This window comes from Zootoca vivipara, chromosome 1, assembly GCF_965207765.1.
Source record: "Zootoca vivipara chromosome 1, rZooViv2.hap1.1, whole genome shotgun sequence".
Taxonomy (NCBI): Eukaryota; Metazoa; Chordata; class Lepidosauria; order Squamata; family Lacertidae; genus Zootoca; species Zootoca vivipara.
Genome location: NC_142582.1, coordinates 54,018,899 through 54,036,353, shown reverse-complemented (window position 1 = coordinate 54,036,353; position 17,455 = coordinate 54,018,899). Strand labels below are relative to the sequence as shown.

General features: G+C 43.7%; 1 protein-coding gene across 2 annotated transcripts; it reads left to right on the top strand.

The window, feature by feature from the left end:
* Positions 1 to 2,832: 2,832 nt before the first annotated feature.
* Positions 2,833 to 15,906, top strand: CBLIF (cobalamin binding intrinsic factor). 2 transcript variants are annotated; one of them, XM_060277242.2, is made up of 9 exons: positions 2,833 to 2,965; positions 9,416 to 9,586; positions 9,712 to 9,855; positions 10,386 to 10,535; positions 11,263 to 11,438; positions 11,556 to 11,736; positions 13,423 to 13,567; positions 14,114 to 14,232; positions 15,655 to 15,906. In XM_060277242.2, exons 1-9 carry the CDS (start codon positions 2,896 to 2,898, stop codon positions 15,714 to 15,716), a joined length of 1,218 nt encoding a protein of 405 aa, XP_060133225.2. In that variant the 5' UTR covers positions 2,833 to 2,895; the 3' UTR covers positions 15,717 to 15,906. The 2 variants fall into 2 exon arrangements, with proteins under 2 accessions (XP_060133225.2, XP_034980199.3); XM_035124308.3 differs by lacking the exon at positions 2,833 to 2,965 and adding an exon at positions 8,468 to 8,620.
* Positions 15,907 to 17,455: the final 1,549 nt, after the last annotated feature.

Below are 17,455 nucleotides of genomic sequence, written 5' to 3'. Positions count from 1 at the left end.
CTTAGGTGGTTCTCCATCCTTCACTGCTACAAACCAGGAGCCAGCCAGGTGGGAAAGAAAGTTTCCTCCTCTCCCATTGGCTCCATTTATAGCCCATGCATTGCTCAGGTGTCTCTGCATCCTCCAATGGAACCTGCTCATTCATGGTTCTATTTCCCTTTCTAAACTGGGTAGCCATTTCCTAGCAATTCGTTATGAAACAATTATAATAACATCAGAGGCGCTGTCCTGTGAAAACTGCCTCTGAAAGTTCATCATTGATGGTTTGTATATGGAAGACTTGGTGAGTCCTTCATTCTCAGGCTCGAGGACCAAATGGGGGAGCATGTTGAGTCATGGCATATACAACCACTTGGTTGTTTACAGCAATGGAGAAGGGCAGATGCAATCCTACATGTACTTACAGTATCTGGGAGTAAGCTCCATTGAGTCCAATAGGACTGGGATGCATGGTTGGGAATGCAGTCCAAGTCTAACTGTGTCCAGTGGGGCTTACTCCCTAGTAAATGGTAGTAATTGAAGCAGTGCAGCAGAATCCTAAGCATGTCTACTTAGAAGTAAGGCCCACTGAGTTAATTAAAGCTTCCGCCCAGGTGTGTTAATGAGATTACATGGGCAGCTGTTGAGAAGTCAAATGTGTGTAAGATTATGCTGATGTTCCTTTTCAGTTTTTTCACCACCTTTCCTTCTTGGAGTACTCGAGACATAGAATATTGTGCAAATCAAGAGTTATAGTTAGGTTGAATTTGCATTTCTCTGCTGTCATTATCTTATACCCAGAAATTTCAACTTACTTTAGTAGCATGAAATAATTCTTCACCACTACCTTTTACATCCTAAAATACTGGTGTTTTATTTACTTATTTCACTTATGAGTCACTTTTTAAAAACAAAAAGTAACTGAAAGCCGCTTACAAAATAGTACAATGATTCAAACATGTATGAAGCTAAAACTGAATAAAAACCTTAAAACATGTGAAAGGCAGGTGTAACACATTCCACCCACTGAAAGAGGCTACAAATACATTGTTGCACGCTACCCCAATCTCTGAGTGATGAGAGATTCCAGGGGTTCCAGGCACTTACCCAGAGTTTGTGTTTCCTTTTAGAATGAGGCACAATGGATACTGTGGTGTCTTTATTATATATGGTTTATTTACACATATATAAGCCCTACACAAGAACAGACTGCCTGGCATGCTCTGGTCCATGGGGTCACGAAGAGTCGGACATGACTAAACAACTAAACAACAACAAAAGCCCTACACAATCTTAAACATTCACTTGGATAAGCCATATTGTAAGAATGTTTATGATTGTGATTTGCGGCTATGTGTGTGAGGGGTGCCCTTTTATTCTGGAATAACAGCCTGTGCCTATGCAAATGTTCTCACCCTTGCTTGTTCAATGGCACTTAATTCTAAAATAACGTGCTTAGTTGTAAAGCATTTATTGCTGGGCTGGAGAGCATGTTGCCCTTCAAATGTTCCTGAACTACAACTCCCATATAAGTTGGGGCTGATCGGAGCTGGAGTCCAACAACATCTGGATAATTAAATTTAGATTGTTGCATGTGTCAACCATTTGCCTATAATGATACAGTAATAATATCTACTGCTTTCATGCAGTTTTGTACTTATTCCATGTTCACATTTACTTCTGTTCAGCATTTGTTTATGAAGTGATCGTTCATCAGAAACTACTCTGTTCTTACAGATGTTTCTCTAGCCATAAGCCTGTAGGCCTGGCTCTTTATCAGGCATAGGCAACCTTTGCTCTCCAGATGTTTTGGAACTACAACTCCCATGATCCCTGACCGCTGGCCCTGTTGGCTAGGGATCATGGGAGTTGTAGTTCCAAAACATCTGGAGAGCAAAGGTTGCCTATGCCTGCTCTTTATCTAGCTTCCCTTCCCTTCTGTATCTGCCGAGAACAGGCAGAGGCGGAGCTAGCTGCTCCATCACCTGGAGCGGCGTACATGCTGTGCCCATGGGGGCGGGGCTAGCATCTCAGGGGCAGGGCTAGCTGCCTGTGGGGCGGGGCTAGTGTCCAGGGGGTGTGCTGCCACTGGCAAGCGTTCCTGGGGGGCACCGCCCGCGGCGATGTCAACCCCCCCCCGGATGACACCTGGGGCAGGCCATACCCACCGCACCCCCTTTCTCTGCCAGTGGGAACAGGGAGGAGCTGCCACTTCTAAATAATAATAATAATAATAATAATAATAATAATAATAATAATAATATATTCATACCCAGCCCATCTGGTTGGGTCTCCCCAGCCCCTCCCAACAGAATATTAAAACATGATAGAGGAGGGTGAAAGGTTGTTTTCTGCTGCTCCAGAGAAGCGGACACGGAGCAATGGATTCAAACTACAAGAAAGAAGATTCCACCTAAACATTAGGAAGAACTTCCTGACAGTAAGAGCTGTTCGGCAGTGGAATTTGCTGCCAAGAAGTGTGGTGGAGTCTCCTTCTTTGGAGGTCTTTAAGCAGAGGCTTGACAGACATATGTCAAGAATGCTTTGATAGTGTTTCCTGCTTGGCAGGGGGTTGGACTGGATGGCCCTTGTGGTCTCTTCCAACTCTATGATTCTATGATAAAACATCAAACATTAAAAATTTCCCTAAACAGGGAAGTTTCTACCTGTTTCTACCTCTACCTATGAAACACATTATTAAGAACTGTCATTCTGTCAATCTGTACTTTCCTGCAGGGCAGGGACACACATCTACGTACGTTACTTAGCATTGCTCAATCTCTTTCTTGTTATGGGGAAGCAACATGATAAGGGAGGAGTCCCTTGTACCTACCTCTTTGTCACTGCTTGGTTCCTGGTTGTAGTGCTCACATCCCCAGAGCAACTAAGAGGCATATACTGTACTGCATCTGAGTAATGATGATGGGACCTCTGCTGGGATTGGTGTTTCTGCTTCTCATCCAAGGACAATGCTGCCTGGACTGTAGTAAGTAGGAAAAGCCTGTCAACTGAATTTCACTCCCTTTAGGTCATAATGATACAGTGCTTACAAATCTCATTTATTTTAAGTGATTTATTTTTTAAAAATGTCCCAGAATGGCAGAAATTTGCAGCTTCCCTATAACGCTTCACATCAGCTTAAGTATTTCATTGGTCTCCCTCTTGTCTCTTCTTTTAGCCCTTCTCTTTGTCTCTGCTTTGCACTGCTTCATCTCTCAAGGCAGGTTGCTGGCTTTTGTACTGGTCTTTTGATTGGCAAATACCAGGGAATATAATAGATAAAAGAAGCTGTGTTGGCCCCTAAGAAAAATCCAGAATCCATATTAGCCAATCAAGATGTCACAAAATAGTGTGCAAGCTTTTGAGCTCTCCAGAACCCTGCACCATTTCTAAGGTCTTCCTCCCTTGCTGCCCCATCTTGTCATTCTGCTATCGGGATGGGGAACCTGCTTATGTTAGACTTCAACTCCTATCATCCCTGCCCATTGACCATGCTGGATGGGGCTGATGGGAGCTGAAGTCCAACAACATCTAGAAAGCCACAGGCTCCCAATCCCTACCCCCTCGCAGATCACATGGCCTCAGGGTGAGGTTGTAATTGTATGATACTTCTTCAGGTAACGCACGGGTTGGCACAGCAGCAATATAAAATGGATGAGTTTTATTTTTGTATTTGTTTGTTTTAAATATTTATACACAGTCCTTTTATCCAATTACTTCAGGGCAGTTTATAATAACAGCTTGTTAAACTCCATAGCACAATCATTCCTCTGTGCCTCTTATTCTTGGAAATATATACAGTGGTACCTCGGGTTTTGAACGTCTCAATTGACGAACATTTAGGTTTTTGAACACTGTAAACCCAGAAGTAAATGCTTCGGTTTTCGAACGCGCCTCAGAAATTGAACATGCCAAGCGGCTTCCACTCAGTGCAAGATCCTGAGGCCTAGCTGTGGGCTATTGAGTTTTTGGTTTTTGAACGTTTCAGAACTCAAACAGTCTTCTGGAAAGGATTACATTCGAAAACCGATGTGACACTGTATATAGACAGCATCACTTGTGCTTAATAATAATAATAATAATAATAATAATAATAATAATAAATATTATTATTTATGGGCAGAGAGGGCTCCGTTTTGTTTTGTTTTTTGTTTAAATTCCTGTTATTTTTTACCTATGTTATTTTAAACTGTATTAAGGCTGTATTCTTAGTTTTAGATTTTTATTTATGTGGAAATTGTTTTCCATTCGGATGTGTATTATTTGATGTGGTTTATGTATTGTTTGTGACTTTTATAATTGTGCTATTGCTGTATTGATTTAGTATTCGATTGCGAGCCTCCTAGAGTGGCTGGGGAGACTCAGCCAGATGGGCGGGGTACAAATAAATAATAATAATAATAATAATAATAATAATAATTTATTATTTATACCCCGCCCATCTGGCTGGGTTTCCCCAGCCACTCTGGGCGGCTTCCAACACAATAAAACACAGTAATCTATTAAACATTAAAAGCCTCCCTGAACAGGGCTGCCTTCAGATGTATTCTAAAAGTCTGGTAGTTGCTTTCCTCTATGACATCTGTTGGGAGGGCGTTCCACAGGGCAGGCGCCACCACCGAGAAGGCCCTCTGCCTAGTTCCCTGCAACTTGGTTTCTCGCAATGAGGGAACTGCCAGAAGGCCCTTGGTGCTGGACCTCAGTGTCCGGGCAGAATGATGGAGGTGGAGACGCTCCTTCAGGTATACTGGACCGAGGCCATTTAGGGCTTTTTCACATTAGCATCTTGCTGTTGGGTGAATAATGCAAATGGTCCAGCGAAAGGGAAGCTCCTAAAATAAGAGCAGCACAAAAAACCAAAACAAAAAACAGTTTAAAGAGGGACGAAGAGGAAGATTTCTTTGTTTTGAAAGTACTGCATGCCCCAGAGGTGCACTCCTATGGACATAATTGTGTAGCTCTTCATTAGTAGTATGCAGACAGTCAGTGGCATGTGTGTTTTAGAAGTTATCCCTTGGAAAGATGGCATTAGTTCTGAGGTTTCAAAGAAAGCCATTCCTACAGAGGCAAGGGTGGTGGTTTTGAATCATCAGCTTCTGATTAGGGTTGGATATCTCTTCACTGGAGTCCAATGCAGACCTCCCCCTCAGACTAGGTAAAATGAGGTGACAATTGCTGTGTATGCACACATATCTTGGGGGAGAGAGCTCTGCCTTGGTAAGGTTTTTCCTCTTGCTGCTTCCAGAGTTGCCAACTTTTTTGGGGGAAACCTGATTTCTACTCCAGTAATTTTTACAGCAACGTAATCTGCAGACTTTAGCAAGGTGATGATAATGACGACCTCTTTTCCATTCTTAGTTTTACATGTGGACTTGTGCAAACAAAGCTGCTGTTTAATGAGTAAAAGGAGGCCAGACTGGATTTTTCAAATCAGCTGGCAATCCTAGCTGCTACTATTTACAAGGAAGTAAAACGCAACAAAATAGCTATTACTGTAAAGGTCATCACACAGCTTCTCTTGGCTTAGAGAGCATACTGTATCTTCCTGCTTGCTTTATTATTGTTATACAGTATTCACCCCAGCTCTCCACATGATGGAAAATTCCAGGAGTGCAGTGCAGGGGTGCCAACACGAATAAAATATTGTGGGGGGACAGGTAAGCACCGCCCTGCATATTTGATCACATGACACAGTGCATGCGCACTATTTGAATCAGAATGTCCATCAACTTGGTGGAAGCCCAGCCACCTCAAATATTTTATTGTGGGGTCTGAAGCCCCCAAGGCTCCTATGGTACCCAGGTTTGGTTCCCTTTGGAAGAAGGCCTCTGAAGGCTTTTTGTTATTTTGTACTATTTGTGTATTTTCTAAAAAAAATACCCAGATTGACCATAGGCCATTGAGGTTCAGCATCCAATAGACAACACCACAAATACTGTTAGCTTATAGAGTCCAGTTTCAGCCTACAAGGCACATAGAGATATTAAAAACGAAGAGACTTAAGGAAATGTGTCTAAGAATTAGTTCTGCATTGCTGGACTATTGATACTCCTTTGTCAGGGTCAAGTATTGTGTCAGGGCAAAACAAACTATCCAGACACAACCCAGACTGTCATTATTTTCTGGAGGTATCCAAGCACATACCAGAATTTTAAACATGAAAAGGCGTGTATTGCACGCCTGTAATAATATTAAAAGGTCATGATTGCATTCAAAGGAGACATACAAAAGAAAAAAAAGGGCACTGTATGAAGCAAAATAATTACAATTAATTTATTAACACTGAGGCAGAATCAGAGGTGAGTAAGGCAAGGATTAATGTCAACTTGTATTCCGCATTGGACCAATGGACATACAGGTTTTGAAGATCTGCTCTTTCAAAGTGGCTTACAACTCAATTAAAATAAACATAAATTACAGATGAGGGTTAGGGGTGAGTATGTAATGAGACTTTAGCTATATCATGATTCATCACTAACTTATCCCATTGATTTAAAGGGAAATGAATTTCAGCTCAACAGCCAGGGAAGCAGGGCCCAGAGTGAATTGTGGGTTGTCTTGCCAGCATCATCCCAAAGTATAGAGCTACTGAAGGACTATACCAGGCATCCCCAAACTGCGGCCCTCCAGATGTTTTAGCCTACAGCTCCCATGATCCCTAGCTAACAGGACCAGTGGTTGGGGAAGATGGGAATTGTAGTCCAAAACATCTGGAGGGCCGAAGTTTGGGGATGCCTGGACTATACTATGGTCCATCCCTCCCATTTTCTCCTCAAGATAAGTATTGGGAGAGTGGGGGAAAGGCTCCTCGTGTGATTATTCCCCCCCCCCCTAGCTGTGAGTGTGGAATGGCTCCTCCTGGTGACTGATCTACTGAATAAGATGATGCATTCAGTCACAGACCTATCACAAATCCACCACATGTGGATGTAATCTCATTACATGTTGATGGATCTTCACGGGGACTTTATTTAACTGCTAAATGATTCAGAAATGTACGGAACTGAACTTAAGACTAGAAAAAGGAGAAATGAAGACACTGAAATGGACAGATTTGTACATTTCCAGTAACCACATCCATAGTTTCAACATTCTGTGCAATCCTTGATGTTCCCAGTTAAAGACTGCCAATAACTAGGCACAGGAAATGCCCCTGCCTGTTACTCAGAAGAGCTGGTGCTGTTTACCAGAGTAAGCAGTCCAGAGCATTCCATACTAAGTGTTTAGCGTGGAATTGCCACGCTTGGATCACACACCTTTTTAGGGAGCATACACACCATTCATTCATTTATTCATTCAGCTACCCAGCCTTCTTTCAGACTGCAAATGATCCATCTTAAAAACACACACACAAAAAACCCTTAAGTGAACAGTAGCACCATCTCTACAGGTGAGCTTGCAGAACTACTCTGTTGCCTTTTTAAAGGTACCTGTTTCCACAGCCCTCTCCCAATTCTCCAACTAAGCATACGTTTGCCATTTCTTTTCTGGTCACTGTTGAGAGCTCCTAATATTTTATTCATCCCTGACTCACTCCACCTATCCCTGCCCTGCAACTGCACTCCACAATTGGGGCCCTGCTGCAAGTACTGCATGCCCCAGAGGTGCACTTAGCTTGTACTAGAAAGTGGGCTTTTAGTGCTGCAGCTCCAGTCCTCTGGAATCAATTACCAGCCAAACTTGGGCAGGTGCCTTGTGTCATGATGATTAGGTGTCTACTGAAGGCTTTTTTCTTCTTCTTAACAAGGCTTTCACTGAAGGGTGACCCAGGCATTTATGGAATACAGTATTAATTGTGTATCTGCAGAAATGTATTTATTGGTTTTTAAAATAATCTGTGGATATGGTTCCTCTTGATTTTAGAGCTTGTGTTTTTATGTTTTATTCTACTTTTGTCCACTTGGATCATTTCATGGTGTGAAGCGGTTTATAAATTTGTTTTAAAGAATAACAAGTCAACAATAAATCATGGAATTTGGCCCGGGAGACAATTTTGCAGAGCAGTTTATCTTTCCTAACAAACAGAAGGCTGTCTGAGAAAGTTCTATGGGAGAGATGCCAGCGGGCTTAAATTCAGCCACTTCCCAGATGTCACGCCCAATGCTGAATGCAGGCAGCACCACCTGGTCTCAGTAAGGAGTGGGTCACACTTTATAAACAAACGGCCACTTTCCCATGAATGGTGATTAACCTTCACTTTCACTGGTATCACCTTGTGGAAGTCACAGAGATAAACAAATATTGTGTAAATCAAGAGTTATAGTCAGGTTGAATTTGCATGTCTCTGCTCTCATTATCTTATATCCTGGTCTCAGTAAGGAGTGGGTCACACTTTACAAACAAACATTTTCCCATGAATGGTGATTAACCTTCACTTTCACTGGTACAGTATCACCTTGTGGAAGTCACAAAGATAAACAAATAATACCAGAGATGAGGTGGCAATTGAAAAGCAAAAGGTTGGGAGGGAGGGAACCGGAGCTGCACTCACAGGTTATATAAAGGAAGCTCAAACAGGCTTTCGACCTGCGCCAACGTCTGGTGTTCTTGGAAAGAAAGACACACTCGCTCCAGTCCAAAATGTCCCTCTCGGCTGTTGTCCTTTTGTGCATGTTCTGCACAGTGACCAGTGAGGCTTGCGGTGAGTATTAAAAAGCTGAGGGTGCTTCCAGAGGGAAGTACTGTCAATGGGTCGTAACTGAAGAAGTGTGCATGCACACGAAAGCTCATACCAATGACAAACTTAGTTGGTCTCTAAGGTGCCACTGGAAGGATTCTTTTTATTTTGTTTCGACTACGGCAGACCAGCACGGCTACCTACTTGTAAATGGGTCGTTGAGGTTTCACAAGCAGGTTGTTGGAGACAAGGTCTTCAGAAACCAAATGGATTTCCTCCTGGGAAGGGTAAATCTGGACTAAATGGTGTGTGTGTGACATGGGTGGGCTAGCATTTTATGATAACAATGTCGCAAGGATGCTGCAGAAAACTTTGCATCAATGAGGAGCACCTGTCCCACGATTGATACCTGTCTGTAAGCACCCTTAGTTACCACATGTGCATAGGATTAAAAAGGTGCTTCCACAATACTTATAGTGCTGGTAGAAGTCTGGCAGATGTCATTCCTGCATTCTTTTAGATGTACCTCAAAAACAGTAGTGTTCAGTCTGCTCAGGAACATGATTTATTTTCATTAGCCAGTTCATTAGCACGCTCCTGATGTTTTTACTGAAGCTATTATAGTAGTATTGTGCTTTTATGTTGCACACCACCCAGTTATATTTTCCATCAGATTGCAATTTATAAATGTTCAAATAACATTTGAAAAAATAAAATGCATGTTGTCATAAGTTGAATTGCTGTCCTACTGAAAAGTTAGGTAAGTGCTCTGGGGGCAGTTGTTGCTTCTTGGTGAACGTCTGCTTTTCTCGGTTCCAGCTGTCCCCAGTGCTCAGCAGTGGCTGGTTACAGGCCTCCAGACTCAGCTAGAAAATGACGTGAAGCAGCAGAGTTCACCCAGTCCAAGCGTTGTGATGGCTTTGAACCTGGCTGGGGGCCGAGATTCCAGAGCAACAAAGCGGTTGATCCAGGATATCAAGGGCATAAAAGGTAGGATGTTGAGAATGAGAGGTGTCAGCTTCCCCTAGTTGTCCAACTGGAGCACTAGAGGTTTGTGAACCAAGCCATGTTTGTTTGGAGACATGATATCTGTCTTTCCCCATCTCTTTCTGCAGAGATGACCTCTGGCAAAGTGGCGCTTTATGTCCTATCTCTCCAATCATCCTGTGTGGATCCGAAGGATGTCCCCGCAGCAGGGGGAAATATCAACGTGGTCTCTGCCTTGGAAGAGAAAACCGATGAAGAGATCAAACATTACTGTAAGAAGACAAATGGGTGCTGAACTCCTCCCATCCTTAGGCTGTGTCCTCTCCCAGCTCTTGCATGGATGGTGGCTCTCAGCTGACTGAGTTTGAGATGCCCGAATCCTTCAGGAAGGTCTTCCCGATATGCTACCGATAATATGCCCTTGGATGTGCTCCCAAAACACTGGCTACTTACAACTACCTAGTGCAGTGGCTCCCAATGGGTGGTCCGCAGATGCCGGGGGGGGGGTCTGTGTAACTCACCCAGGGGTCCATGGCACTATTCACAGAACAACAACTACAATAGTGGTGTCAACATTTTCAAAAGTGGCTTGGCTTTTGGAAAACAGGGGGGCCACAGTACTTAGCTAATTGGGAACCACCTACCTTGTGCGACTGAAGCTAGCACCCATCTTTGCCATCTGAGGATGACCACATCCCTAGTCATTATAAGAACCCAAGAGTGTTGGGCTGAGCGTGGGAGCCTGCTGTGGTCAGGAAGCAGCTGCAATGGATAACACACAGCTACGGTATGTTCATTGCAGATGACACTGGGGCCCCCAAGACTACCTACTATCAACTGGCTCTAGATATCCTGGCCTTGTGTGTGGAAAAGAGTCCGGATGCCAAAAATGCCGCCGCCATCCTCATTAAGGCAGTAAAAGACTGCCAGACCAAGGGCTGCTTCGGCGTAGGTAAGATTACCACACTTGACTTGTACTTTTTCTTTTTTTAAAGTAATTTTCAGTTTTATGTTTATTCTGCCCTTTCTCCAAGACGTTTAGTCAGGACAGTGTACACACTTATCCTTGCAATAAGTAAGCCACAGTGGGGTGAGATGGTGACTTGCCCAAGGTCACACACGGGGAGTTTCATGGCTTAGGGGGTTTGAGAGTCGGGGACTCCTAGTGCAAAATCCAAAACTCAAAATCCATCCTGCCATGCGGTGCAATTTGACCTGCTTCCTCCCAGCACCTGCTTTTCAGCAGCCTTCATGCCCAATAGCTGCAGGGCTGACCTCCTTCACCTTGCCTAGTGTCCCTTCAGTGGGTCATCCTTTGCTGAGCAGGACATCAGAAAGAGAGATTTGGCCTGGTGCTCTCTATAGTCACAGTTGTTGTTGTTGTTTAGTCGTTTAGTCGTGTCCGACTCTTCGTGACCCCATGGACCAGAGCCAGAGCACGCCAGGCACTCCTGTCTTCCACTGCCTCCCGCAGTTTGGCCAAATTCATGTTCATAGCTTCGAGAACATAGTCGCAGTAGGCAGGGCTATTTGTCTAGAAAAAAGAGGTGACGGAACTCGCTGTGAACCCCTACTTCGTTCTCTTAGAATGGCAATGGCGGCCACCTGAGAGGTGCCGGGACTGAGTTCCGGCTGAAAAAAAGCTTTGTCAGTAAGCACTGATGATGTGTGATTTGCAGATACTGCCTCCATGGTGGCTTTGGCACTGACTTGTGTGCATGACGGAATGAGCAAGGAGAGCAAGATGGAGGGAGCCATTACTGAGACGCTACGTGTGATCACAGCCCAAATCCTTGGCTCGCAACAGGAGAGTGGCATCATTGGAAACATCTATAGCACTGGGCTGGCAATGCAGGTATGTATCTTGCCATGCATCAGAAGATGAAGCAAGGAGCATGTTCGTCACCGTTCGGGGTGTGTGTGTGTCCCATTGCCTTCTCTCCAGTGCAAGCTTCTCCTACTTGCTTTCCAGGCACTCAGTGTTACCACTGAGTTCTACCCTGCTGGGGCATGGAAATGCAGCAAGACCATTGACGAAGTGCTGAGGAAGATGTATGAGGGAGCCTTTACTAATCCTGAGGCGGGTTCTCAAATCCTGCCTTCTCTAGTGGGCAAAACATACTTGGATGTGGCGACTCTGAATTGCTTCTCAGGTAAGGCTGCACCCCACTGAGGCAATGCGAGAGCAGCATACAAGTTCCTAAAGGTCTGGAGCTGCAGCTTCAGACTTTTGGCATATAGGAAAGGCAAGGCCTAAATCAATCTGGTTTCCGACATAACCTTTTCATGCTGCTATGAAAAAAGCCAAGTAGGGTTGTCAGCTTTCCCCCCTGACAGATCTCCAGCATCTCTAAACAGCTGCATGGCAAATCTGGTTTCCCTACCATCACTAAATTTCCTTGATAGAAACACTTGAACTGTATCCGTTGAGCAATGAATAAAGGCATGGGAACTCTGTCTGGGGAAAACAGTGACAAGTAATATCCCAACGAATATTTCTTCCATATGAATGCTTTCATGAAGAATCCAAAGTTGTTGCTGTTTTTTTAATTGTATTGGTATTTGTCAGCTATATGGTTATTCTAGAATGAGGTAGAAAAACTGTGGCTCTTCTGTTTTTGCTGGGACTCCTACCTCCATTGGCTCCAGCCAGCATGGCCAATGGTCAGGGATTATGGGAGGGCTGTAGATTATCCACCCATGTTCTAGAACAGGCATAGACAAACTCGGCCCTCCAGATGTTTTGGGACTACAACTCCCATGATCCCTAGCTAGCAGGACCAGTGGTCAGGGATGATGGGAATTGTAATCCCAAAAGATCTGGAGGGCCGAGTTTGCCTATGCCTGTTCTAGAAGAACCCATTAATCTGACACTAGGGGTCTGCTGGCTCCTATTAATGGGGTCCTTCCATGTGGGTGAAAAGACAACTGCAGCTTACATAACATGTGGGGAGGAGTGTGTTACACACTCATCTATTGCCACAGAGTTCCAGCACATGCAACCAAATTGTACCTCTGGCTATGGATATAGCACTATTTATGATTCAGGGCAAACACAAGGGAGCTTGAAGTGGGAACTGGCAAGGGCATCCTAGCATGTGTTGGCTCCACTATAGAGTTTCCCCACATTCAGCGCGAAGGTTGGCAGAGGGATTCAAAACACATTTGGGTGAGCACGTTTAGAAGCCTCTGCACCATTGGGCACCTTGAGCATGCAAGGTTCCCAAACACATGGCAGTTTCCAAGTATGTATAAATGAGGTCCAGCTCCAAGGGCCTTCTGGTTGTTCCCTCACTGCGAGAAGTGAAGTTACAGGGAACCAGGCAGAGGGCCTTCTTGGTAGTGGTGTCTGCCCTGGTGGATTGCCCTCCCATCATTGTCTTCTAAAAGTCAAATTGTTTATTTCCTTGACATCTGAAGGCAGCCCTGTTCAGGGAGTTTTTTAAAAATATTTGATGTTTTACTGTATTTTGTTTTTAATGTTCTGTTGGGAGCTGCCCAGAGTGGCTGGGGCAACCCAGTCAGATGGGCTGCATATACAGTAAATAATAAAATTACTATTACTACTACACAATAGGTATGTTTGGTATGCAAATGTTGGAAGTGGCATTGGGGATAGTCCTTTCATGTACGCCCCTCCTGCACCTGTTCACTTGAATGCATGTGCAGAGCTTATGACAAGAAAGGGCATTAATAGCGCAGTGGTAAAAGCTTCAGCTCATTTTCCCAACAAGGTTTAGATCATGTCATGGGCTCCCCACTAGCTCTGTGACTACAAGACTGGCTTTAGATATTAAGGGCATCATGAGATATCTGCTTTCTCCTGTCTTTTTGCACAGATCCTAACATTACAGTGCACTACACTGTAATCAATCTGCTAATAGGACCCTATTTCAACTACTCCATAACAGTGAAGGTGCCCAAGGGCTCCGTACTGCTTGCTGCCTTGGAAGCTGCTCAGAGTGTTAATCCCACTATATTCAGGTAAATATAGTCCATGGCCTGGCAAGGGTGTGTGAGAGTGTGTGTCAACTGTAGCATTTCATGGGGGCGGTGAAACCCAGGATGCAAAATTGTGAAAATTTATTCTTAAAAATAAGCTAATACAGTGGTTGCAAACGGGATCCGTTCCAGAGGCCCGTTCGCAACATGAAAAAGCCGCATCCTGAAGTGCCGCAACTGCGCACACACACGACGCAATTTGGTGCTTCTGCACATGCGCAAAGCACAATTTAGTGCTTCTGCGCATGTGCGCAGGTTACAGACGCACCAAACCCGGAAGTAACCTGTTCCAGGACTTCTGGGTTTGGCTCATCCGTATCCCAAAAAGACACATCCTGAAGCGGACGTAACATGAGGGTATGACTGTACCATGTTTTGAGGGAAACTGAGTATCATTTTTAAACACTAGAATTTGGTGAATTGTTTCCAACATTTCTGAAACTTTCGGGACACTTCCCTTTCTTATTCCCTTTAAATTTATTGTTAATTTATTCCCCCTTAAATGATAGATTTCCCTTTAACTTACAGCTTTCAAACAGAATCGACCTCCTGGGGGCCCATGGTTATTTCTATCCATGGTGTCAATGGCAGCACCGATGACAAGACCTACTGGCAGTTCCTGAGTGGTGAAAAACCCCTTGACCAAGGTGGAGTGTCTGATGAAGAAATCTTTTGAGTCAAAAGAAATGGCCGTTTGCAGTCACAAGGGAGCATGTTCTCCATATAACTTCCACAGTTAATGGCAGTATTTCCTCTATTGTGTTTGAATTGTTAGTAGGACAGAGAGCAAAAACAGCAGCAGGGCTATGCCTGTGTTGTTTTTATATGCAATTAAAGTGGCAAGGAGCAAGGGGGGCCATTAATATTCAAATCTTAAAGGTAAAGGGTCACAGATGACTCTGGGGTTGCGGTGCTCATCTCGCTTTACTGGCCGAGGGAGCCGGTGTACAGCTTCCAGGTCATGTGGCCAGCATGACTAAGCCGCTTCTGGCGAAACCAGAGCAGCACACGGAAACGCTGTTTACCTTCCCTCTGGAGCGGTACCTATTTATCTACTTGCACTTTCTGGCATGCTTTCGAACTGCTAGGTGGGCAGGAGCTGGGACCGAGCAACGGGAGCTCACCTTGTCGCGGGGATTCGAACCGCCGACCTTCTGATTGGCAAGCCCTAGGCTCTGTGGTTTAACTCACAGCGCCATTATTATTAAATTATTAATCTTACCTATTAATAAATGGTGAGACACAAAACAAGATCAAGGGAGTTGCCTTGGCAGTGGCTGGAGTCCATGGATACAGGCTAAAGGAGGAGGTTAGGCAGACAGATGCTTCAGTGAGGTTACCAGCTCAAATGTGTGCATTGCTCAGGAGCTGGAGTTGAATGACGTCCGAGACAACTTTTATTATTATTTATTTCATTTATAAATTGCTTCCCATCAGACGCTGTGAAGTGATTTACAAGACCATAACATGTTACGTGTGATGTAAAAACAGATAAAACAGATAACAGATATAAAAATAATTACTAGAAAGTTTAATATAACAACAGTACATACAAATAACAATACAATTCACATCTGGAACAGATACCAACTGGTATAAAGAGATTAGAAGACTTGATTAAAGAGGACATCTTTAGCAAGGCACCTGCCTGGTACCCAATGGGAGTCAAAGTCAGATATGAATACTAAGCTGAGGCTTGAGGTACAGTAGCAAGGCAAAAAGGATATGACATAGAGAAGGCTGTGAAGCAGAATTGGGATACTAAACTTATTTACGTAGTTCACCTTTCATGTGCTCTCCTCGCAGTGGTAGGCTCTCTGTTTTTCATCTTCAGCTGATGGTACACATCCAGCATGAAACAAGCATGTGCTAGCTACAATGTTGAAGGCAGTAGTCAACAAATGTATCTGATGGGAAACTGACTCCTACACCTGCAGATTCCTGCATTTCAGGGGGTTGGGCTAGATGAGCCTTGGGGTCCCTTCCAATTCTATGATTTTATGAAAAAGCTATATATCCAAGCTGTAGAGCACTACTCACTTTTCAACATCACCGCTTTGTGTCTCCAGGTGTTGGCAGCTACAAGCCCACGGACAACGAACATATTGTGGCCAAATTCAGTACATACTGAGCAACCAACTGCCAACAGGAAGAACTACTTCAAATAAATATTTACCAAAGTACAGTTCCTGCTCCAGGTTAAAGAGATGTGCCAGCTTATTTGAAGATGCAACATTCAGCCATGCTGAATGCTACTTAAGAACAAATGCGCTATCTTGCAGTTCTGACAAGTTATAAATAAAGCAGTTGGGATTCCTGTATATCATACTGTGCATATTTCAGATTGTTCTACACCTTGGTCTCAATTTCAGTTAAGCACTGATTTCATTTATATTCACAAAGTAAGAATGGTCTTTGCCAGACAAAAATAGGAGTAAATATGATTTCTATCTTTAGCTTCCTTCTATACTGGATCACTTCTGGTGAGATAGTATGCAGATACTGTATGGACAAACTACTCTACCTGCCATTTTTTTAACCAATAGATAGGCACCAAAATCAATGAAGAAATGCTGGAATGGAATGCTTCTATTAAGAGTATGAAATGCTTTTCTATTCAAAATACAAAAAAGTTGAATAATAACAAAGATACAACCTACAAGAGAAATACATCGTAACTCTGAAGCAGCAGTAATATGAAAACTAATGAGCTAACCACCACCAAGGTAAGCTCTCAAACTGTCAAATTTTAATGATTTGGCAGAAGAGTATCTGGAATCCCACAAGGCACATTTCCCTAGACAGGGAGCTCCAGAGTTGGCTCATTGTCTGAGAAGGGCCTGCTCCAAGTTAACTGCCAAACTCATGTCGGAAGGGAGGTTTTCTTTGTTCCAGTGGGAAAGAGAACGGATATTGGGGAATAAAAATATATAAAAAGCCATAAAGTGGCTATTATTACATGCAAGGGTTACAATACGCAAGACTTAAATTAACAACACCTAAATTCCACCAGTGCTCTAATTAGCATTTTACTACATAATCACAGCTGTACTGTCCTGACTATACAGGGCATTTTCATGTGTGAGGATAACAGCTACCATTCTAGAAAACAGGTTTCTGAGGTCTTAGATGCATATTACTAAAGATCAACTTGGTGCATGGGTGTAGCTGCCCCCCCCCACAATCAATAAAAATACATAAAAATACATAAAGCGAGGTTCTGCCCCCCCCCCCACAAAAGGCTTGGCTTGCCCCCCCCCCCAAAAAAATCCTGGCTACGCCCACGACTTAGTGCCCTGAATCTAGGAAAACCCAAAAATGATTTCAAGAAAAAGAAGGAAAAATGTTTGCAGAGGATAAGGGTCCCCCCCTACTTAAAACGAAGCTGCTCCCAGTTACCTTTAATGTGCCACCAGGTTCTTTGCTGTGATGAAGGCTGCAAGCTAAGCTGTACCACCCAGGGCTGGATTTAGGTTTGATGAGGCCCTAAGCTACTCAAGGTAATGGGGCCCTTTATATGTCCAGCTGTCCTTTGTCAACAACAAATTGTCGCTGTTTTTTGTGTTGAATATACAGTATGCTATATGGTATCTAAAGACATTTGCACATAACAAATAGGAGCCTACACAACACAAAACACTGTTGCTGTATGTAGGTTTTATTTTATTTGTTCTTTATCTTATATTTTGGAAATGTACATCCAGTTATTTTTCCCTTTAATTTTTTTTGGGGGGGGCCCAAGAAAGTGGGGCCCTAAGCTATAGCTTGTTCAGCTTATACATAAATCCGGCACTGGTATTCACTGGTAATACCCCTCTTGCTCACTGACTGTTGTGCTGGAAACCAAGCTACCTTGTCCGCATGCCCCGT

Bases quoted from the DNA above. Each gene is read 5' to 3' on its own strand.
- CBLIF (XM_060277242.2), top strand. From the start codon at position 2,896: ATGATGATGGGACCTCTGCTGGGATTGGTGTTTCTGCTTCTCATCCAA. The intron at 9,587-9,711 runs GTAGGATGTTGA...CTCTTTCTGCAG, and splicing joins GGATATCAAGGGCATAAAAG to AGATGACCTCTGGCAAAGTG. The intron at 14,233-15,654 runs GTGGAGTGTCTG...TTGTGTCTCCAG, and splicing joins TGAAAAACCCCTTGACCAAG to GTGTTGGCAGCTACAAGCCC.